The 23,856-nt window shown below is 40.7% G+C and overlaps 1 protein-coding gene across 3 annotated transcripts in view; it reads right to left on the bottom strand.

The window, feature by feature from the left end:
* Positions 1 to 23,856, bottom strand: part of LGR5 (leucine rich repeat containing G protein-coupled receptor 5) — a 129,933-nt gene that overhangs the window by 70,180 nt on the left and 35,897 nt on the right. For all 3 annotated transcript variants that reach the window (XM_068971660.1, XM_068971661.1, XM_068971662.1), the window contains exon 2: positions 1,616 to 1,687. In XM_068971660.1, the coding sequence (XP_068827761.1) occupies positions 1,616 to 1,687 (72 nt within the window). The remainder of the gene's footprint in view (positions 1 to 1,615; positions 1,688 to 23,856) is intronic.

Below are 23,856 nucleotides of genomic sequence, written 5' to 3'. Positions count from 1 at the left end.
TGGGGGAGAATGGAAGTCTTTCGCCATTACATATTATAAAGAAATTAAAGAGAAAAGCACTGGGAATGCATATTTTAGAAATATGGGGATAAATAAGACTAAGTATCGCATGTAAACTATGGTGATGGAGAGTGGATGAAAAGAATGTAAATAAGAAAAAAACACTGATGTTTGAAATTTACTAAAAAAATCTAAAAATATTGGTTAATGTCAACTAAATCTGTTACTTTTTTCTATGGTGGTGAACAAGCAGCTCCTTTTACACGTTTTGCTTTCTCATGAGTTCATTCATTCATCAAAAATGTATTGATTATTTGTTACATACCCGCAAACGAAGAGTAGGACAGATATGGTCCCTGTCCTGATGAGGGTTAATTTTTTAGTAACAGAAATGGCCAGAGAGAAAATAGAAGAGGAAAAAGAAGAGCCTGGACAAGCCAAGGTGAAAATCCATTTTCTGAATAATAAAAACTTGCTGTATAATCTAATAATTTAAGCGTCCTCACCATACCCCTTGATAACAATCAGGGCACATTCAGCTGATTCCAGTAGTAAAACAATAGCATTTGTGAAAAAGGTAATGCCATCAAAAATAAATATAGATCCAGCTCTCAAGGGGAGAAATCTGAGAATACTATCCTCTTGGAAAAATATGATCGATGTACTGTAATCTAGTTGTGATGGATGGTTCTTCAACCTCCCAAGGTAGATGGTGTGGTGCATCAACAATTTAAATTACTCCTCAAATTGGACCCTGACTAGGAATTATAAAGGAGGTATTTTCAAAAGAGGTCACTGTCTAAACAATTCCTTTAATCAACAGTCAGAGGATTTATTTAGCTGATGGTGCCAAACTTTCTTCATGAAGACTACAATGGTACATCCCCCCTAGTTCCCGCCCCTCAAAAGGGCAAGAGGATCAAAAGAATTTTTAAATGCAGATTTCGGTTTACAGAGTTCTTTTTCATCTTCTGGAAAGTGATTACCAGACTTAATCAAGATTCCTCTGTGTATCATTAGCTAATTTTAACTCTCTCCTTTTTTTTTTTTACGATGAGTTTGGGAAAGACCACTTTTAAGTCCTCTGTGAATTTCATGTTTTTCTGTTCAACCTTCAGGGAAGCTAAATTTAAAAGTAGAAAAATAGTAATTAAAAGTGATTAGAACAAGAAGTTTTGGTGCTATGAGTTGAGGACTCAATTCTCCCTGTCATAAGCTGAACCAAGAGGCAGTTTTTGGTTTTGATTATAGCTTCACTTGCTATTTTAATAAACATGAACCAGTATTCAAACTTCTAATATCCTGCTGCTTAACCATTTCCAAAGAGCCATCCAGCTCTTTTAAACAGCCTTTGTTTTAAAATTTTAATTTGTTTGGCTCAGTCTCACCTTAGAAAGTTGTAGCCTTATGGTAAACTCTTTTATAAGTTGATTTCCAGAATCCTAAGTGATTCTCTCTTTTCCCCTCCCAACTAAGTGTTTCCTCATGGGCCAAAACCGTTGGTGCTGACAGCTTTCTTGCTTTGTTTTATCTGGTTCCCAGAGTAAATATGAGAGACAAATGTGAGAACGTGTCCAGCACTGACTGGACGCACCACGACTCTGGTGATACTCACAGCTCCTCCAGGAAGCGCAGACTGTGGAGAGGACTCGGGGGCAGCTGACTGATGTTGTTCATACTGAGGTCCCTGAGGGAAAAAGAGGCAGCATGTGAGGAGCCGAGTTTGCCACCACAAGGAAATCCAGCTGTTCAGTTCACACATTTTCAAGCAAGACAGCCAAAGGAACTCATTCTTCTGCTTGATAAATGAATTGTTCTTTTGCATCTTAAATATATTCCTTTCCTCCCACGTCCCCTCAACATCATGGGCCCTCAAATCAGAGATCCTAGGAGGAGCTTATATGGAATTCAACACGATTTAGACCATTCGTGGGCATGGTTGTAATTCTTCACATTTAAAATGACCTGAGGAGCACAGAAGAGGAACAGACATAACGCAATGCTAGATGTAAGTCAATGTTGGGTACTGCTTTAAATTTTGTGACAAAGAAAAATGTCTTCACCATGCAACGGTGAAAGTCCTGTTTCTCTGGGACTATAAGCACCTTTTAAAAACAAATGTTTTGAATCAAAGAAACTTAAAACAAAACAAGACAAAAAGCCTATTCCCTCCTTCGAACGTGTTCCTTTTGCAGGTTCTCGGATTGCATTAAATAAGTGAAATGAACCATAAAACAAGGGTGTAATGCGATCCTGCTCTGTAGCACACTTCCTGCTGGGTCTGCACAGTAGTTCCTGGCACAGGAAACAAGAAGCCACTTTGGGCGGAACTCAATCAATTTTTGTTTTAAGTGAAACTCCATGTAATTAGATTTTATTCCATTTTTACTTTTCTATTTCTTTACTGTCTTTCACACAATCCTACAGCATCGCTGGCATATGCCATCTGCATCTCAGAGGCCAAAAGATCAGCTGCTAGACAGAGTCTACTCAGGACAAGCTAAGACCACAAAACAGTCAGCTGAAGGTAGACTTAATCAATGACTTGCTCTAAGGAACAGATTTCGGACTCAGTGGGAGAAGGTGAGGGTGGGACGATTTGACAGAGTCTCACTGAAACATATACATTACCATATATAAAATTGATAGGCAGTGGCAGTTTGATGTAGGATGCAGGGCACCCAAAGCTGGTGGTCTGTGACAGCCTGGGGATAGAGTGGGGAGAGAGGTGGTGGGCGTTCAGGATGGAGGGGACACATGTATACCTATGGCCGATTCATACTGATGAGTGGCAAAAACCATCACAATATGGTAGAGTGATTATCCTCCAATTAAAAATAAATAAATAAACTGAATTTTAAAAAATGACTCATTCAAACCTGAAGACTCAGAACTAACACCATTATCGTCTCAGAGCAAGTATACAGACATAAAGTTTATCTTGAGATAAAATAAAGAGCTTCTTTTTATTATTTAAAAATGTGTTTAACTGATATATAACATTATATTCATTTTAGTATACAACATCATGATATATTCATATATTGTGAAATGATTACCACAATAAGTTAGTGGACATTCATCACCACAGTTACAAAAATTTTTTCTTGTGGTGAGAATTTCTCTTAGCAACTTTCAAATATACAAGTATATTTGTTATACAAGTATTATAACCGTAGCCACTATGCTGTACATTATATCCCCAGGACTTCTTTCTCTCATAACGGGAAATTTGTATCTTTTGACCACCTATGCCAATTTTACCCAGGAGCTTTTAAAAGAATCTGAATTATTTTTGTTATTGAAGAGATCACATCCATTGCACCTAACCAGCAGGTTTTAGTATTGATAGCTTGATGCCTTTATCAAATATTAACTTTTAATCAGAGATGTCAAGAATTAAAGGATCTGACTCTGTGCCTTTAAAAAATCATGAGCATGTATGGGGAATGTAAAATATTTTGCTAAATGTTTCAGAATATGGCAAAACCCCCAGAATTATTAATTTTAATATGTTAATAACAATGCAGTAGCCGAGTAAGATGCTATATTCTCAAGCAAAACTGAACAATGCTAAAAATATAGACTAAAAATTTATGTTGCCCCTATATTCAGAATCTGAATATTTTTCCTGACATTGTTTAGATAAGAGAGGCAAATAACTGATTAGCAATTTTAGTTCCCAGTGCAGCTATTTCTCTGAAGTAGGAAGGTGTCTGAGTTCACTGAACAGGCATGTATTAACCTAACCAATACAGTTTCTGAATTGCTTACAATGATTCTATAATCTCTGCAAAGAGTTGCTAGTTCTCAGGGCTATTCACTTACTTTTAACTGACATCTCACTTATTTCCTAAAAGGATTGGGTGATTTGCTTTCCGAGCATGTTTATTTGTAACTTAGATCCAACCAGTTTCCAGAAGCTGGTGTGGATGGCAGTGACATTCCTCTCCTTTCGTATTTCCTTGTGTGATGTGCAGATCGGTTAGGGACAAACGTCGAGCTTGTCTATGTGCAGAAAGCTCTAACTAGAACAAGGAAATTTACACATGAAGGAGATTCATAAGCACTCCATATTATTTTACTGTTTATTACCCTATTTCAGGCGCCTGAAAGTGAAGCTTGTATCGGTGTGCATTCTCAGGGCTCCTCCCAGAGCATCTTTTGTGGCGGAGCGGCAGCGTGCAGGCGTAGTTGGAGTACCGTGTCTCGGGTTTGCATCCTGCTTTCCCTGTGCCACTAGCTGCACGGTCTTGAGGAAATGAACCTCCCTGAGTAGGCTTCCTCGTATTTAACCCAGGGTGCCCCTACATTGCTTCCCAGCTGTTTCAGTGGTAAAGAATACCCCTGGCAACGCCGGAGACGCGGTTTCGATCCCTCAGTCGGGAAGATTCCCTGGAAGAGGAAATGGAAACCCACTCCAGTTTTCTTGCCTGGAAAATTCCACGGACAAGAGGAGCCCAGCGGGCTGCGGTCCATGATGTCGTAAAAGAGACAGACACGAGTGAGTACGCACTCAAGTCCCTACATTAATGGTTGCATACCCAAGGATAGCTGTTTCCAGTCAGAAGGGAGAGTGGCTTAATTTGCTTCTTGGAAAGGCGAGTACCCCTCCCTCCCAACAGGAGCTAATCACTTCTCCCTGTTACCTGACACTGTGGTTCAGAAAAGGAGCTCATAACAGTCGGCCCTCCATATCTGTGGGTTTGGCAGGGGCAAATTCAGAGGGCCGACGGTTTTCATTGGACCAAACCCTTTAAGAGACGTGAGCATCCTCAGATTTTGGTATCTGCAGGTGCTGCTAGGACCAATCCTCTGAGCATACTGAGCAACCACTGGATTGCTAAAACAGCTCTTTACCACGTGCTTTCCAATACAGGCTGTTTTCCTCTAAAGAGCCGCTAATAATGCAGATAAACCTATAGTAGAAAAAATAATAATGACGATTCAGAGTAAAATGAAATAGGTCTTTAAAACATACATTCAAAGCAGGTAGGGTAAAAATGAACTTGTCAGCATTCACCTTTTCTGTGTGCACCTTTTGCCTTGATGTTCAAATGTAATACTGGTCTAACTGAGTGCTTCCCAAGCTATCCATGGTAAAAGACCAACTTAGAAAAGTTCTGGTTTACTGTGGACTTGTATCTTTAGGAAATATTATAAAATTAATTACCAGAGAAGTCAAAAACACAAAGATAAACAAAATATAAGCCTCAATATTTTGTTATGTGACTTGACAGAGATTATTCAATTACTGTGAACATTTCTAAACTTTTACTCTCAAATCCTTATCTGTTGCAGATTGGTAAAAAATAATCCTGTTCTGGGTTAGGGTCTTAGACCTCTCGTTTTGGTGAGCAATGTCTGTGCTTTCCTTCAGGTCAAGAAGGGCAAGGCTTAAATGACTTTTAGCCTGTTCAAGTTAGAGTAAAACATAATAGAATGAGAATGTTTGGCTACTAGAGAGGGCTGGCGCTCACCAGGGCGTGGACACCTGTTTGTAACAGAAGAAAATGAAGTTCACAGAGGTGATGGGTCTCCAAGTCACAGTGCAGAACTCAGTGGGAAAGCCCCTGGGTTGAAGATTAGATCGATACTTGCCCTAGGATTTTTGCTTTTCCTTTCTTCCTACAAACTTTCCACTCTATACAGAAATATCCTCTCTCTTACTCTTAAATTATTTTCAAACTCTTCCTTTAATTTTTCTGCAGTATCTAGTTTTTCTGACTCACACGAAACACATACAACCATAGCAGAATGAAGAGTTCTTAAAAAAGCTTATATCTGTGCCCTCTGTCTGTGTTTCTACCTGTCTCATTTTTAAACTATCATTAAAAAGCCCCTATTTTATAGCACATTTGGCCCACAGTTTAGTTTCCTAAAATCAGTGAAGCAATGTAATGCATTTCTTTACTTTTTTTCATCTTTTGCCAAGATGTTGGAATGAATTTTGAAGAACTGATCACTAGGTAAAAAGATTTCATTAGAAATGGAGGATTCATTGCCACAAGATGATCTAATATGTTAAACTATTCTGCCCTGTCTCTGACCCAGGTCTTGTCTATGCTGTGTTAATGACCATATCTAGAAATCTAGAACAGGATTTGCAGAGTTCCATGAAAGTTGGTGACTGTATATTGGAATCATCACAGGAGCTTTAAAAAATATGGATGCCTGGATCCCATCCCCTGAGTTTCTGAGTCAGCTGGTCCAGTATGGGCACTGGAATTTTAAAAAGCTTCTCATGTTATTTGAATATTCAGTCAAGAATGTGAACATTGCTTAAATAGATGGGGAAACAGTGGAAACAGTGTCAGACTTTATTTTTGGGGGCTCCAAAATCACTGCAAATGGTGACTGCAGCCATGAAATTAAAAGACGCTTACTCCTTGGAAGAAAAGTTATGACCAACTTAGATAGCATATTCAAAAGCAGAGACATTACTTTGCCGACTAAGGTCCGTCTAGACAAGGCTATGGTTTTTCCTGTGGTCATGTATGGATGTGAGAGCTGGACTGTGAAGAAGGCTGAGCGCTGAAGAATTGATGCGTTTGAACTGTGGTGTTGGAGAAGACTCTTGAGAGTCCCTTGGACTGCAAGGAGATCCAACCAGTCCATTCTGAAGGAGATCAGCCCTGGGATTCCTTTGGAAGGAATGATGCTAGAGCTGAAGCTCCAGTACTTTGGCCACCTCATGCGAAGAGTTGACTCATTGGAAAAGACTCTGATGCTGGGAAGGATTGGGGGCAGGAGGAGAAGGGGACGACAGAGGATGAGATGGCTGGATGGCATCACTGACTCGATGGACGTGAGTCTGAGTAAACTCCAGGCATTGGTGATGGACAGGGAGGCCTGGTGTACTGTGATTCATGGGGTTGCAAAGAGTCGGACATGACTGAGTGACTGAACTGAACTCTTTCTAAATTTCTAGATGGGTGTTCTCAGTTTTACAACTTACTCAAAATTTAATAGGCTTACTGAAGGTACTGTTTCCTCTGGGTAGAGAGTTCCACCTAAGCAGATGGTATCTTTCTCTTGAAAATGTGCTTGTTGCTTGCAACTTTATTATTTTTTCTTCATTTGACAAAATATTAATTGAGCACTGGGGTTTCCCAGGTAGCACAGTGGTAAAGAATTTGTCTGCTGATGTAGGAGATGCAAGAGATAGATTTGATCCCTGGGTCAAGAAGACCCCCTGGAGTAGGAAATGGCAACCCACTCCAGTATTCTTGCCTTGAAAATGCCATGGACAGAGGAATCTGCTGGGCTACAGTCCATGGGGTTGCAAAGAGTTGGACACAACTGAGTGACTAAGCATGTGCACACAATTGAGCATTCGCTGTGGTCAGGTCTGGGAACACAGTGGAGAATAAAGGCGAGTCTTTCCCCTTTTCTGCTGTCTCTAAGTTTGTTGTTGTTCAGTAACCAGGTTGTGTACAACTCTCTGTGACCCCATGAACTGCAGCATTCCAGGCTTCCCTGTCCTTCACTCTCTCCCTGAGTCTGCTCAAACTCATTTCCACTGAGTCAGTAATGCCATCCAGCCATGGTATCCTCTGTTTTCCCTTCACTTGCCCTCACCCAGCATCAGGATCTTTTCCAGTGAGTCGGCTCTTTGCATCAGAGCTGACTATTGCTCTATGCTCCAATACTTTGGAGCTTCAGCTTCAGTCCTTCCAATGAATATTCAGGGTTGATTTCCATGAGGACTGACCGGTTTGATCTCCTCACAGTCTAAGGGACTCTCAAGAGTCCTCGCCAACACCACAATTCAAAAACATCAATTCTTCATCACTCAGCCTGCTTTATGGTCCAACTCTCACATCCGTACATGACTTCTGGAAAAGCCATAGCTTTGACTATATGGACCTTTCTTGGTAAAATGATGTCTCTGCTTTTTAATACACTGTCTAGGTTTATCACATTTTTTCTTCCAAGAAGCAAATGTCTTTTAATTTCATGGCTGCAGTCACCGTCTGCAGTGATTTTGGAGCCCAAGAAAAGAAAATCTTTCACTGTTTCCACTTTTTGCCATGAAGTGTTGGGACCGGATGCCATGGTCTTGGTTTTCTGAATGTAGCTTTAAGCCAGTTTTTTCGCTTTCCTCTTTCACCTTCATCAAGGGGCTCTTTAGTTCTTCTTCACTCTCTGCCATTAAAAATGGTATCATCTGCATATCTGAGGTAAGATGCTGAAGGTACTCAGTGTTAATTCTGCTACAAAGCTTCCTCTGGATCTAGCCTCTCAGCTCTATCTTTGTCAGGTCCCTGTTCTGGAGATAACTGTTCTGTTCTCCTATGTACTGTGTCTCCTTATTCTAGGTCATCTACACCAGGGCCAGAGAGGTCACCCTGAAAATCCATCCGAGCATGTCACTCCATTCAGCCACTGCTAGCCAATGAGAAAGGCACCCCCTGGGATGATCTGGAGAAGTGTTTCCCCTCCAGGAGGGGAGGGTGGTAAATTAAAGAAAAGATCATTTTCCTCCTGCTCAAGCAGCCACAGAGTGGGCTAAGTGGTTTGGCAAAGAGAGCTTGGCTTGGAGTTCAGCCCACCTTGGACAGTCCCTGTGCTGGGCATGACCTGCACAACCATAGCCAGCTTAGACAGCCCTGTCTGAGAATTTGGACTGACTCCAGGCTTCTTAGAGGAGCCAGTGTCCCAGCTTTCTTAGGCCTAAAGCACGTTTCTACCTTGATCTCATGCTACTTTATGTAACATGTGTTCCAGTTACACTAAAATTCTCTCTGTTCCTCTTTGCCTCTGTCTTTACACATGTGATTCTCTTTCTTTCAAATGCATTATCCTATTTCCAAATAACTACTCTTGTCTTAACAGATGCCTGTGTTTCAGACATAACCTCTTCTTTTTCCAGCTTAGTTGTTCTCTATTTCAACCTCTAGTCCTTTGATACTTCCAAGATCAAAGCCTTGTCTTAACCTAAGATCACACTTCGATCTCCTGGATCACTATCTCACCATCACTCTCAACTGTCTTTTGTTTCACACTCCTGGCAAAGCCCCAGCTCTGGGAGAACACCATAATTCCCCTTCTCTGCTACTATCTCAGTGCACTGAGTGCTACTACAAAAGGAAGGCTCACAAACGTGCAGATGAGTTACTATAAAGTCATGGGTTTTGTGGGCTCTCAACGCTGCTGCACAGTCCTGATATGTGCTATGGCTCAATTTACTCCTGTGGGGACTGCTGCCAACCTTCCCCACTGGCCTCAAACCTCTTAATCAACAACCACTCCCATCATGGGCACTGTCCCTCTGACTTTGTGGAATTTACTGGGATTCTTTGGACCCAACATGAAATCAGCCAATTTTTGGTTCTCTTTTGCCCCCTGCTTATGATACCCACACCTTTCTCTTGCTCATGGATGAGCACCCTCCACCCTCCACCCTCAGGATGCTACAGCACATTATTTCATGAACAGTTCCTTCTATTTCCTGCATTTTCAGCTTCTTTCTCTTCCCTTCCAATGTATAAACATAGTCAAGTCTTTTCTATGACTAAAACAAACAAGCAAATCCAGATCTTTGGCTCTCCTTCTTCCTCTACCTGCTACCCAATATTGCTCATTCCTTTAGGGCTGTTTCTTGTCTCTAATTGTAGCCTCTGCCTCCTATTCCCTTTCTAGCTCACCACACTCAGGCTTCCACCCTTGCACTCCAGTGAAACTGCTCCCACCATAGAAACAACGCCCTCCAGGTTGTCAAATCTAACGAGCACGTGATCGCCTGGACCTCTCCCCTGCACCAGACTCTCTTTCTGGAAGCTCTGTACTCTACAGCTTCCAAGGCATCGTTCTCTCAGGATTCTGTCCCTACTTTCCCAGCTTGCTGCTTCATAGACTCTTTGTGGCACTGTCTTCTATTTTCCCCTTCAGTGGCAGGGTTCCCTGGAACTCTACCCTGGGCCTAGTGCTCTGCAATCCCTACCCTTTCTTCTTGCTGACTGGTATTTACTCTCATCAGTCCTGAATATTCATTGGTAGGACTGATGCTGAAGCTGAAACTCCAATACTTTGGCCACCTGATGCTAAGAGCTGACTCATTGGAAAATACCCTGATGCTGGGAAAGATTGAGGGCAGCAGAAGAAGGGGACAACAGAGGATGAGATGGTTGAATGGTATCACCGACTCAATGGACATGGGTTTGGGTGAACTCCAGGAGTTGGTGATGGACAGGGAGGCCTGACGTGCTGCAGTTCATGGGGTTGCAAAGAGTTGGACACCTTGAGTGACTGAACTGAACTGAACTGAACTGAACTTACTCTCATGTGTTTAAGTATTACTTAGATGCCCACAACCCTTCCAAGCCATATTCTTCCTCTTCATCTCTCTTCTTCAGAATCATATATCTAATTTCCTTCTGGATATTCCATTTAATAATGGAATGCACCATGTCTAAAACGGAAATAACTATTTTCTATTCCGAACTCGTTTTCCTCCTGTGGGGCCAGTTTCTAGTTACTACCATCACCATATTCCTGTCAAAAAGTCCAAATATTAGATACTATTCAAGCCTTGCCATTTTCTTAATCCTCTCTGCCTATTCCTTTTTCTCTTTTCCAACTCTGCCCTTAGTACCTCAGACCCAGTCATCTGAAACTGTCTCCTAACTCCATAGGAGCCTGCTTCTAGAAGATTCCTATTTCTTACCCTCCAAGTGACAACTAGAGTGAGCTTTCCAGGAATGCAGAATTAGCCACCCTTCTTAAAAGTTTTCAATTTCCCTCTCACCTTCCAAATGATATCCACTTTTGTAGCACACCTACCCTTTGCCACTTGGGCATATTGATTATAATTTATCCTTCAAGACTCCAGTTGCGTAGATGTCATCTCCTCCAGGAGATCTGCCTCAGCTCTGAGATCAGGGTAAGTGATCTGCTCTCTGTCATCCTATATCACCCTCACACATTTAACGACATCTTGGTGAAATGCTGTGATGTGTTATCTTCTGCAGCTAGGCTGTATTCCTCACGATCAGCGGCCATTATTTTCATCACAGTGCTTCTAATGTCTGGCCCAGTCTTTCTATGTAGGAAGCACTCAGTGAATGTTGAATTGAACCCTCTTCTATTTCATCTGTCCTATGAGTGGGCAGATGATCTCCCCCATCTATTAAAATCAAGTGTCTCATCAAAGGACTACAGATCTCCTAAGTGTGAGCTATGTAATCCTTCTGGTATAAAACACTTTTGGAAACAAAACCTACTTTGTGTTGTGCCCATCTTCCATGATGATTTTTGCTCATAATTAGGGCTGTGGTTTCCCTTTTCAGTTGGTCCTCTCTGTCTTCTGTCCTAGGGATTCCTCAGAGACGCTCACCCACTGAAGGCCCCCTTCTACTCTCACACTCAAGCACCTTTATGCTGATGTCTCTCTTCCCCTCCTCTTTCTCTCCTTCTGTTCTTCTGCCCAGCCCCTCCTCATATTTTTCCTCCTCCTTCCTCTTCCCCTCTTCTTCTTCCTTCAACTTTTCCTTTTCTCCTGAAAAATATCTTTCTTATCATTTCCATGGATTCGTTGTAGGATGCATGACTACAGCAGGTACCTAGTCCATCATCTTAAAATCCAGCCATACTGTCTCTATTTGAGACCTGATACATGAACCAGTGAACAGAGAGGTCATTCCTTGTAGTGTGACTATTAAACAAAGAAGAAAACTACAACACATGGTTCTTTAATCTCTGCCACACTTGAAGACAAATATTTTCTTCTTTAGCAGAACCACACAATTCCTATTTCTTCTAATGACAATCATATGAAATTTGTTTTGGGAGAGCCAATAACATTTACCTTTTTGCCAGACACCTTTGTGAACTAAGAATCCAGGCTGGAACCATTTTGGCATTTTTAAATTGATCACTTTTTAAATAGGTTTCTAGAGATAAGCCCTCCTATGAACTTCAAAGAGAAAAGTGCAGGCTTGAGTAGCATTTTATGATGGCATGAATAATGTTATGTCCAGATACTTTTCCATATTATTGTCTTTAACTTAAGAACAATGTATCTTTGAAAAATACTTTTTACTGAATTATAACATATATGAGGAAAGGAATAAATCCTAATTGTCCAGCCCACTGAATTTTCACAATGGAAACACACCCTTGTAAACTAGCTCAAATCAAGAACTAATACACTGCCACCACCTCAGAGGCTCACCTTTCCTTCTACCCACTACTCCCCCCAAAAGTAACCAATCTGCTAACTTCTAATACTTTATATTAGTTTTCTTGATTTTATGTTTCTACAAATGGAATTACAGAGTGCATAGTATTTTTTTAAAGACTTTATGTTTTACAGCATTTTTAGGCTCACAGCATAATTGAAAGTATAGAGATCCCCTATATCTTGTCCCTTCTGCTGACAGATGCATAGCCTCCCCCATCATCAACATTCCCCAGCAAAGTGGTAAAGTTGTTACAGCTGACGGACCTATGCTACGCCATAGTCACCCGAAGTCTGCAGCTGACATTAGGGCTCATTCTTGGTGCTTTACAGTCTATGGGTTTGACACGCAGCCACCATTATAATATCATGCGGAGTGTTTTCACTGCCCTAAAAATCCTGTGTGCTCTGTCTAGTCATCCCCGCATCCCGCAACAACTACAGATCTTCTTACTGTCTTCATAAGGTTTGCATTTTCCAGAATGTCAGGGTTAGAATCACAGGTATGTAGCCTTTTCAGATTGACTTCTTTTCACTAAGTATTACAGAACATAGCTTTTTGTGTTTTTTTTTTTCCTCTAGTGTCTTTTACTCACTTATGAAATTTATTCATGTGTTGCATGTAGCAATAGTAAACTCCTTCTCAGTGCAATATAGTGTCTCATTTTATGGTTATACTACAGTTCATCTACTGGACTATTGACAAACACTTGGTTTTTCCAGTGGTCATGTATGGATGTGAGAGTTGGACTCTGAAGAAAGCTGAGTGCCGAAGAATTGATGCTTTAAACTGTGGTGCTGGAGAAGACTCTTGCGAGTCCCTTGGACTGCAAGGAGATCCAATCAGTCCATCATAAAGGAGATCAGTCCTGGATGTTCATTGGAAAGACTGATGCTAAAGCTGAAACTCCAGTGCAGTGGCCACCTCATGTGAAGAGTTGACTCATTGGAAAAAACCCTGATGCTGAAAGGGATTGGGGGCAGGAGGAGAAGGGGATGGCAGAGGATGAAATGGCTGGATGGCATCACCAACTCGATGCACATGAGTTTGAGTGAACTCTGGGAGTTGGTGATGGACAGGGAGGCCTGGCGTGCTGTGATTCATGGGGTAGTAAAGAGTCAGACATGACTGAGCGACTGAACTGAACTGGGCTCTTTTTAGCCTGTGGCTATTATGAATGATGTTGCTATAAAAATTCTTGAATATGCCTTTAGTTGAACAGATATGCAAGTGCATATCTGTTCAGTATATATCTAGGAGTGAAATATCTGGGTCTTGGTATATATGTATGTTCAACTTTAATAAACCCTGCCAAATTGTTTCCTAAATTGGCTATCTTGATTCATACTCCGCCAGTAGTGTATGAGAATTCCAGTTGTTTCATATCCAATTGTTTCCATTTGTTATTGCCAAAATTGGTATTATTTTGCTTTAAATCTTAGTCATTTTGGCTAAATGTATATATGATGGTATTTCATTGTGGTTTTAATTATCATTTCCTTCATGTTTAAGAGAGTTGAGTATCTTTTCCTGTGACTCCTGACCATCAAGATACTCTTTTTCTGTGAGGTACCAGAAAAATATCTTTTTTGATGACATTCAAAGTAAAATTAAAACTCAGTTGTTGTAACAAGTGAGACTATGCATTGATGTGTAAGGAAAAACCGCTAATCATTTCCTTACTCCTCTTCTAATAGTATCATTCTTCTGAGGCCTCAAAGTCATTCTCTGAGATAGTTGATGGTGTAATACTTAGGAGCATCTATTTTGGAGCTATTCTGCCTTAGTCCTGGCTTTGCTGTTTTTGAACTTAGTAACCCAGAGCAAGTTATCTAATATCTCTGTGCCTCAGTTACCTAATCTGTGAAATAATCTGGACCTAATAAAAGTATCTGCTTTATGGAATTTCTGTGAGAGATCATTGAGCTAATATGTGTAAAGTACTTAGAACAATATCTGACATGTTACAAGTACTATATATTTGCTATCATTATTATTATCACATAGAATCCCTTTTATGTTTTTACAAATGAAAACTCTTACCTGTCCAGATGTATTAAGAATTGAGAAATGTTAGCTTATTGGTATTTATGATTATCTTGAAAGAAATCTCTTTAAAGTTACTGTTTAGAGATAGTAAGCTTATGTTCTAGTGGTCCCTTTGCTTTATTAGCATTAATTCTTAATAGAAGCTTTGAAAAGATGGAGCCTCAGAGCTCTGTCAATAATAAGAGAACAGATACAGGTTTTTGGGTGGATCACTTACTTAAAAACCTCATGAACTCAGAAAATGCCTCCAAATAGAGAACTAAACAAACACAGAACAAAATAAAAACAAATGAACAGAGAAAAAATTACCAACAGCAAATAAAATCTTTTTAACAATCAGAATCAGAAGCCCACAAAGCCAGTGAACGTTTATATACTTTTCTCAAAGGGAAAGGTACCAGTCAGAAAGAAAATATTCTTTATTTGGACAATCTTGGTCTTTGTTTGTTGGTTTGGTTTGGTTTTGAAATCCACAGTAGCAAATTACCTGGGGGAAGAAGAATCTATGAGACCTGGCCATGATATGGAAAAGCAGATTTAAGAGATAAAATTACATCATCATCATCAATCACATTGATCTTTGTTCATTTAATGTAATAGTTCTAGATATTCCAAAAGCTTTCAACCAATTTGGAACGAAATTTTCCCCTTAAGTTAGTGAAGAGCTTTATATGTTCTAAAGGATGGTACAAAAGCAACAGAAAAGTTTAAGAATCGAGGAATACACTAAAGTTCTATCTCTTCTACTTCTCTCTATTCTCTGTGAACAATTCTAGCCTTGAACTTGCACCTGCACTACAGATGTTTGTTTCTAACAGGTTTATATTTGAACTTCTCCATGTGGTTAATTGGTCAGTCACCCAGAACAATGTATTGACTCCTTGTTTTCTCTCTTTTTCCCAACTAGCTTTTCCCATTGTATTTTCTTATCTTTGGCTTTCCTAAGCTAACACTGGCACTAAGTGGCAGAGCTGGGGTCTGAACCTGGTCCACCAGACTTCAGAGCGTGTGGGATCAGCCCTGTGCAGCGACACCGGGCACTAGAATCCAAGTTCCAGCTTCTGTTCTTGGCTGTCCCAGCTTGAGTCTCTGTGGTTCAGTCCTGACCCCCTGGATTAGGTTTGTGTGCTGTGTAGGGGCTTCCCAGGTCGCAGAGGGGTAAAAGATCTGCCTGCCAATGCAAGACATGCAGGAGACTCGGGTTCAATCCTGAGTCAGGAAGGTCCCCTGGAGGAGGAAATGGCAACCCACTGCAGTATTTTTGCCTGGAAAATTCCACGGACAGAGTAGGCTGGCAGGCTATAGTCCTTGGGTTGCAGAGTCCCTCTAAACCCTTCACACAGTCTATATTCCAGTCACACCAGGTTGCCTTTTATTCTCCCAAGATGTCCTGAAGTTTTGCCCTCTAGATTGACACAAGATATATCTCCAGTGAACTTTCTGGTCAAGGGAAGGGATTTGGAGGAAACTTGTCCTGTGATTTCCTATGCCCAGGCTTTGCAGTAGTCATGAAGACCAAAGAACGTGCAAGTCAAGTGCTGGGCACAGGCCCTGTGCAGAGGAACCTGCCATCACCCCCTCCTAGCCACGCCAGCCCAGCGGTATCCTCCCCATCTTTCGTTCCTAAGTGTTCCTCCTCTTCCTGCTTCTACTCCCAGCCCTGCTATAGACGCTCCACACGGTGGCAAAATGGAACTTTGCAAACCAGAAATAGAGAATTCCCTGGGACAGCCTGAAGTTCCCCAGTGCATTCCAGTTTGCTTGTAGGTTAAATCCAAACCCCTTAGCATGGCTGAAAGGCCCCGGGTGGCCTGGCCCCTGCCTCCCCATCCTGATTCACCTCATTCATGCACTTAGCTTATGCCTGTCATGGGGCAGCTCCCCCTAGACCCCAAGCACTCCCCCTCCACAGATCTCTTCCATGTGTTCAGGCCTGTGACACTCAACTACACCTCACCCTCCCTTCCAAAGGTTGCTCCTCTTCATTTTGAAGCATCACTTCAGATAAGCCTTCTTCCAATCTAGAATAGGTCCTTTCCTGTTTCTGCTTGTTCTTTTCCCACCTCCTTCTACTCCCCTCCCTCCAGAACCACGGGCGCCACTGGCCACCTCCCACCACAATTCTTTTCACTGAAGAATAGTTGGTGGTCATGTCTTCATTTATTTTCCTGTCCTCCTTTCCTGAATGCCATGGGGGCAGAGGGCTGCTAAATCTCCAGCTTTTTGCATTTCTTTTCCATGGGGATGGTCTTGATCCCTGTCTCCTGTACAATGTCACGAACCTCTGTCCATAGTTCATCAGGCACTCTGTCGATCAGATCTAGTCCCTTAAATCTATTTCCCACTTCCACTGTATAATGTTAAGGGATTTGATTTAGGTCATACCTGATGGTCTAATGGTTTCCCCTACTTTCTTCAACTGACTGAATTTGACATACATTCTACTAGTTTGCTATTGAATAGTATGTGAGCCTGCATAGACACATCCCCTTCTCTCTAAACTGAAGGCTTTCTCCCATTAAATGAAACAATCTTTACTGTTCTTACCTCAGCTATATGGAGAATGAGAATGCAATGTTTATAAAATGTATTCTGAGATCCTTTGAAGTGCCTACCATATACTTAATCAACTCCTGTCATTTTTGCAATGCTTTAAAGCACTTAAAACTCACGACAAAGTAGTAAAAACAGAAATGTAACTCTCCAAGAAGCCAGAATGCTGCAAGGTTTGAATTGAATTAAATTACCCAAGAGTTTGATTTAAACATTCCTTTTCTTTAAACCAAAATAATCCTGTACACTGGCTTGCATTTGAAAGATGAGAGACAAAAATTTCCCCATGTGACAGTGGCACTTTTTAGTTATGCTTTGGGAATAATTTCCTAGTCTTCATTTCAATCCGAGGCTGATACACCAACTCTAAAGAGAAACTATTCAATTTCAGATAAACTCCTTCCATTCAGTTTAAGCAAGATTCCAGTAGAGGGGGCAAAGTCAACAGTTAGAGAAGAGAGACTTAAAACTCAGGTATTCATTCAACAGGGAAAAGACCAAGGACTGAATTAACCTGAGAAATACGTAAGACCTAATTTTACCTACCAATAACTTGGCTTATCCATTTACTTTCTAAAGTATTGCTGTCATAAAAGCAATTGTCTGCCTTTCCTTAACAGCTGCTACAGAACATTCATTGATATGCTTCCAAGCTTCTCAAGAGCCAATAAGTCACTGATGAACTTTTAAAAACAACCAAAGTTGTAATCATTCATTGTTATTGGTTAATAAGTTGCAAAGCTTGAGAAAATGTAAAAATAAGTGTAACAGAGTCTTTTAGATCAAGCCTGACTACATATACAATCAGAAATCCAAATGTTAGTGTAAGCCCTATCAAATGTGCAACTATGAACTGAAAAAATGGAAGAGAAAAGAATGGGGAAATCCTACAAAGGTAAAATCCATGCTTGAATCTTTACATCTTGTGAAGGGACCTGAGCCAGATACGGGAACACAAGGAGCGCATACTGGTGATGAAGCCGGAAGAGCAATGCAGGTAAGAAAGCGGACCACCTGCGAGGGAGCGCGTTCACAAACCTGACTGCAAGCGGGACGGAAGTAGATGCTGATGCTCCTGGAGACTTGCCGTCAGCTGTCACACTGCCAGTGTCGGCTGCCCTGGAGTTGGGGCATCCACAGCCTACGTGCCTGTGCATGGCAGGCTTACTTACAGGTCCCTGGCAGTTCATCGTCATGACAGGAGGCCGTTATTAAAAATAAGAATCCCCAGCACCACTTGTGGAATCAATGATCAGTAACACAAGAAGGATTTTATGAATTAATACAATAGTGTGTAGTTTTAAATGTGTGCTCACGAATATGAAACTTTTTATTCTTTTACTTTAAATTATAATTACATTTAAATATTATTTTAAATCAAAATGATTACACACACATATATGTTTATGCCTGTATACATACACACACACACACACACATATAAAACAACTACACGCCTTATAAAGAAAAAACCAAATACAAACACAAAACCTAAGCCCGCAGGCCCCTATTGCCCTTTCTGTTCCTGAGTCCCACTTCTCAGAAGCAACCATTTGCACCTCAGAGTCTCAAGTCTCTCAAGATCACTCTCTTTAAAGTGCAGTTTTCCAGTCTTCTGCCAGAGTTACTCCTTGAGGCAGGAGTTTGCATGGTGATGTTGCAGTTGTCTGACTGTCTAAGCTAAGACGCTGAACAGCTTATTATTAAAAATTTCAGTGAATCTCTCTATTTTCAATAACTTTTGACCTTAAAAGGAACCCTCTTCCAGGGACTTGCCTGCTGGTCCAGTGGTTAAAAACCCACCTGCCCATGCAGGGGACACAGGCTCACTCCCTTGCCCAGGAAGACGGCCCCTGCTGTGGAGCGAATAAGGGCGAGCTGCACCTGCCGAGTCCACACGCTGCAACTGCGGAAGCTGCGTGTCTGAGCCCGGGCTCTGCAATCAGAGAAGCGGCGATTTGAAGAGCCCCTGAACCACAAGCCGGCAACAGCTCTGGCTCACAGCAACAAAGAGCCAGCGCAGCCAAAAACACAAACAAAACAAGAACCTTTTCTAGGAGTTTACACAAGAATTGACTTGCTTCTTGACTTAGTCCATGCAATTTCTCTGCTAATTCACTTCACACATTTGTTAACACATCCTTCCCATTATGATTTTCTCTCCTGTTCTCTTTATTTTTGTAGGTTAATGCTTTTTAAATTACTTTTCTGCCACTTGAAATAAACATGGATTTAATCTGCTTTGTGTTTTTGATTTTTTTTTCCCTTAAGCTGAAGCCACATACCAATTATTCAAATATCACTTTATTCAGGTATAATATTTCACTCTTAGAATCCATAACAGCCTGATTTTAAAAATAGTCATGATATATTCTTTTCATGATGTTTCTCCTAGTCATACGGAGGAACTTTGGTCCCCTAATTTTCTTCACGGATTTTCTTCCCAAATCATTCTAGAAGTTCCAGCCTTGGCTGGGATGACTCATCTGCATGCCAGGAGCTAGTTCTTTGACCATAGTGTGGTATCTACTGTTTACCCCTTCTTCTGCCCTGGCTTGCCATGGTGATATGTGAAAATGCTATCAATGATCACTCAACTGTGCCCCAGATGCTCAACCCAAGTATTTTCCACTTGAGACTAAGAAGTATCTAGGGCTCTATTGGTATCACTGGCCCATGCCACCACCATTGGCAGTGCCACTGCTCTTGACCCAAACTTTTGCAGGTGGGCACAACTCCTTTTACGTTCATCCGTCAAGGGTCTTGTTTCCTCCCTGTGAATAAGCTCTTCCTCAGTTATGCCTGAATCCCAGAGTAGAGACAACTTGGGTGCAAGTTAAGTAACTTACCCAGAGCGATCTTACTTACAAGTCTGTATGCCTCCAAAACACAAGTCTTTTATTTCTACATGTCCATAAAGCTGTCAACACATTTTCAGTTAGTTGGGAGGGCTTCTGGAGGAAGATGAGATTTCAGTAGCTTTTTTTTTAGTGTCAAAAGAAAGATAGTAAGGTAAGGTGGGCATTCAGAGGGAATGGCTGGAGTTCCAACAGGTGGGTTTGTGTATCTCCATTGTGTAGGATCTGATTTGGGTGGCTGGACAGTGTTCTATTTTTCTCTCATTAATAAGTGAGCCCCATCTGACCATCTACTCAAAGAGAACAACCTTCCTACACAGAGCAATCTTATGTTTTAATTGTTGACATATTGGTGATTTTTCTATCCTATTAGCTCTTCCAAGCTAACTCTCAAGGTCCCAACGTAGGAGTAAAATGACCAAGGAGGATGTGAGATATACAGAATAAAAGCTTTTGTTTTAAAGTAAAATTACAATGTTAAAAGCTACATAGGCCTATGAATCTAACATAAACCTCCCCATAAAATCTCTCCCAGGCCTTAGCTGGTTGGGAATTTATCTCCTTTCACCAAACTCTCTAAGAACTTTCTTGTTACTTATATTAAACAGTTGCTGCTGCTGCTGCTGCTAAGTTGCTTCAGTTGTGTCTGACTCTGTGCGACCCCATAGACGGCAGCCCACCAGGCTCCCCTAGCCCTGGAATTCTCCAGGCAAGAACACTGGAGTTGGTAGCCATTTCCTTCTCCAATGCATGAAAGTGAAAAGTGAAAGTGAAGTCGTTCAGTCGTGTCTGACTCTTAGCGACCCCATGGACTGTAGCCCACTAGGCTCCTCCATCCATGGGATTTTCCAGGCCAATGACATTAAACAGTTAATCATGTTTTTATTATCACAGTTCTCAGAGGCATCCAATGTTTAAACTGCGTCTTAGAGAGATGTGTTGGCTGAGATGAAGGGAGGGGTGAAGAACTTTCTAGGTGAGGACAGCATGCACAAAAGCATCTGGGCATAAGAGAACAGGCTGCTCTCCAGAAACTACAAATAGGCTGGCATAGTTGAGTGGAGTGCTTGCAATGCAACATGACCCAACACAAGACCTATAAAGCTTCAAGGGCCAGGACCAGATCAAGCTGGCCTCATATGTCATGTTGAGAGGCTCAGAGTATCCTGGAGGCTCTGAGAGCCACTGCAGGATTTTAAGCAGAGAAATGACATCATCTTTGGATTTAGTAATTCTCTTGGGTGGTATTTCTTTTTCCTTTATTTAAAGACTTTTAAAGGCAGTGATGTTTTGTTTTTGGAGATCGTGTAGTATATTTTAGTTTATTTTCACTATTTTTTGATAGCACACATTACTGTGTAATTTTTTGGTGCATATTCCATATTAATTTCAAATTAGACACACTGACAAGCTTCATTAGAACAATTCTTCACACGTTCTTGCTTTTGTGGCCAAGCAATCTTCCTAGATGTATTTTTTAAAAAGCCTTACATGTCTCCTAGCTTTAGACAGGCTGTAAGAATCTTCCTGAACTTACGTGCAATTCCAATTAGTCATAGATTAAAACATTAATGTGGACAGATTAAAGCAGAAGCCCTCATGCTTTATTTCCTAATATCATTTGTCTTTGCTTTGAAAATCATACCAATGGAATCTTCTGCATCTGTACACCCCAAATGCAACTTAATCTCCCTTGGCCAACATTAAAGCTTTAAAGTAACTCTATGCTATGATGTATTTTCCTCCTTTTCCAAAGTCAAGCCTTATATAATTCACTTTTTATCAGCCTCATTCTTTAGATGCCCAGTTGCCACATTGTTTCTAGTTTTAACATCATCTAAAAGGAAACCTGAAAGTTTAAAGTTAAGTAAATTGATTTTTCCACACACTGTCATGCGGAACTGAACATAGGCAAGACATAATCTAGACTGCATTAACCTATGTTGCTTTGTAGTATTTTTATTAATCCACTGTTTCAAAAGATCTTGGAAGTAAACCACTCATTTACAATCCTAAAATGAAAAATGAGCAATTTCTCTCCAGTTTGGATCCATTTTAGAATACATAGTCTATTTAGATATGGGTTTCCCACATAAATTGAATATCATCCTTTACATTGCCTAACTTCTAAAATGTTGAAATTTCAGATATAAATCTTAAATTTATAAAAATTCTATAAAGCATTCTTAAGAAGAATTAAATTTTTTCTTGATATTTATGGTTGCTATCATAACAGCAGTCCTTGGGCTGGAATATCTTTTGACTATTGAGTGATGTCTGTAGGATTCCTTCTCTGTACACCAAATGATAGAAGATAGATTTGCTTTATTTGCAGGATCTAATAGTTTTTTTAAAGTGTGTGTGGGGGGGTGGGGGTTGCATTTTAAAGTCTTCATTGAATTTGTTACAATATTGTTTCTGTTTTCTGTTTTTGCTTTTTAGCCCTGAGGCATGTGGGAATTTGGCTCACCAACCAGGGTCTGAACCTGCATTGAAAGGAAAAGTCTTACGCAGTGGTCTGCCAGGGAAGTCCCTGGGGGTCTAATTTGGGAGTATACTTGCTGATATTGACTGGACTATCAGTTGATAAATCTTGCAGTTACCATTGAAAAACAAAAGACGTCTTGGTGTTTAGCTTTTATGTAATTGCCATTTATATTTAACATGCATTCAGAAGCTAAATAATCGAGCTTATCAAGTTTATACGTAAAAACAACAAATAAGATATGAAAGAGAGTCAAAGGCTCCTTTTTAAAAGAGGCTTTAGTGCATGGGATTTGTACAGTAATATTTGACACGCAAGAGTCACATTACATTTCTTAGCTCTGTTATAAGTGGCTGAAGTTGGGCCTTATTCATCAGGTTGGTATGACACTGACTCTTGGAGATGAACACAAAGTGCATCACTTCAGGGTCTGAAGTTACATGACTGTTTTATAATTACTTTGTTTCACACAATAACACCAGTAATTTTAAAAAACTGAGTAATTATACTTTGAAAGTCGAGGGTGACTTCCATTATCATCCCTGATTTACTCTTCTTTTTAAATCAAATCTTAAAAACAGTTTAAAATGAATTTTAAATGTTTCTTAAAATAAAAAACAGTGTAAATTAGAGGAAAACTTGCTGACTTTTCAGTCTCTTTCTAAAAACTCAGCTTGTCACATTAATTCACTCAAAGTTCATTCATATATCAATCAACAAATTGATAATGAACATTTTTAAAAGTATTGAATAAATGTTTATTTATAAATACTTTAGTATAATTTCTCCCTAAGTCATAATTCATTCACTCATACATTCATTTATTGACTCAACCAACATTTATTGAGAACCTTTTATATACCAGGACCATGAAAAGTGTGGGAATGTATTAAGACATCAGTTCAGTTCAGTTCAGTAGCTCAGTCGTGTCTGACTCTTTGCGACCTCATGAATAGCAGCACGCGAGGCCTCCCTGTCCATCACCAGCTCCAGGAGTTCACTCATACTCACGTCCATTGAGTCCGTGATGCCATCCAGCCATTTCACCCTCTGTCGTCCCCTTCTTCTCCTGCCCCCAATCCCTCCCAGCATCAGAGTCTTTTCCAATGAGTCAACTCTTCGCATGAGGTGGCCAAAGTACTGGAGTTTCAGCTTTAGCATCAGTCCTTCCAAAGAAATCCCAGGGCTGATCTCCTTCAGAATGGACTGGTTGGATCTCCTTGCAGACCAAGGGACTTTCAAGAGTCTTCTCCAACACCACAGTTCAAAAGCATCAATTCTTCAGCGCTCAGGTTTCTTCACAGTCCAACTCTCACATCCATACATGACCACAGGGAAAAACTATAGCCTTGACTAGATGGACCTTAGTCGGCAAAGTAATGTCTCTGCTTTTGAATATGCTATCTAGGTTGGTCATAACTTTCCTTCCAAGGAGTAAGTGTCTTTTAATATCATGGCTGCAGTCACCATCTGCAGTGATTTTGGAGCCCAAAAAATAAAGTCTGACACTGTTTCTACTGTTTCCCCATCTATTTCCCATGAAGTGATGGGACCAGATGCCATGATCTTCGTTTTCTGAATGTTGAGCTTTAAACCAACTTTTTCACTCTCCTCTTTCACTTTCATCAAGAGGCCTTTTAGTTCCTCTTCACTTTCTGCCATAAGGGTGGTGTCATCTGCATATCTGAGGTTATTGATATTTCTCCCAGCAATCTTGATTCCAGCTTGT

This window comes from Capricornis sumatraensis, chromosome 4 (assembly GCF_032405125.1).
Source record: "Capricornis sumatraensis isolate serow.1 chromosome 4, serow.2, whole genome shotgun sequence".
In the NCBI taxonomy this organism is placed as follows: Eukaryota; Metazoa; Chordata; class Mammalia; order Artiodactyla; family Bovidae; genus Capricornis; species Capricornis sumatraensis.
This window is presented reverse-complemented; position numbering and strand designations above follow the sequence as displayed.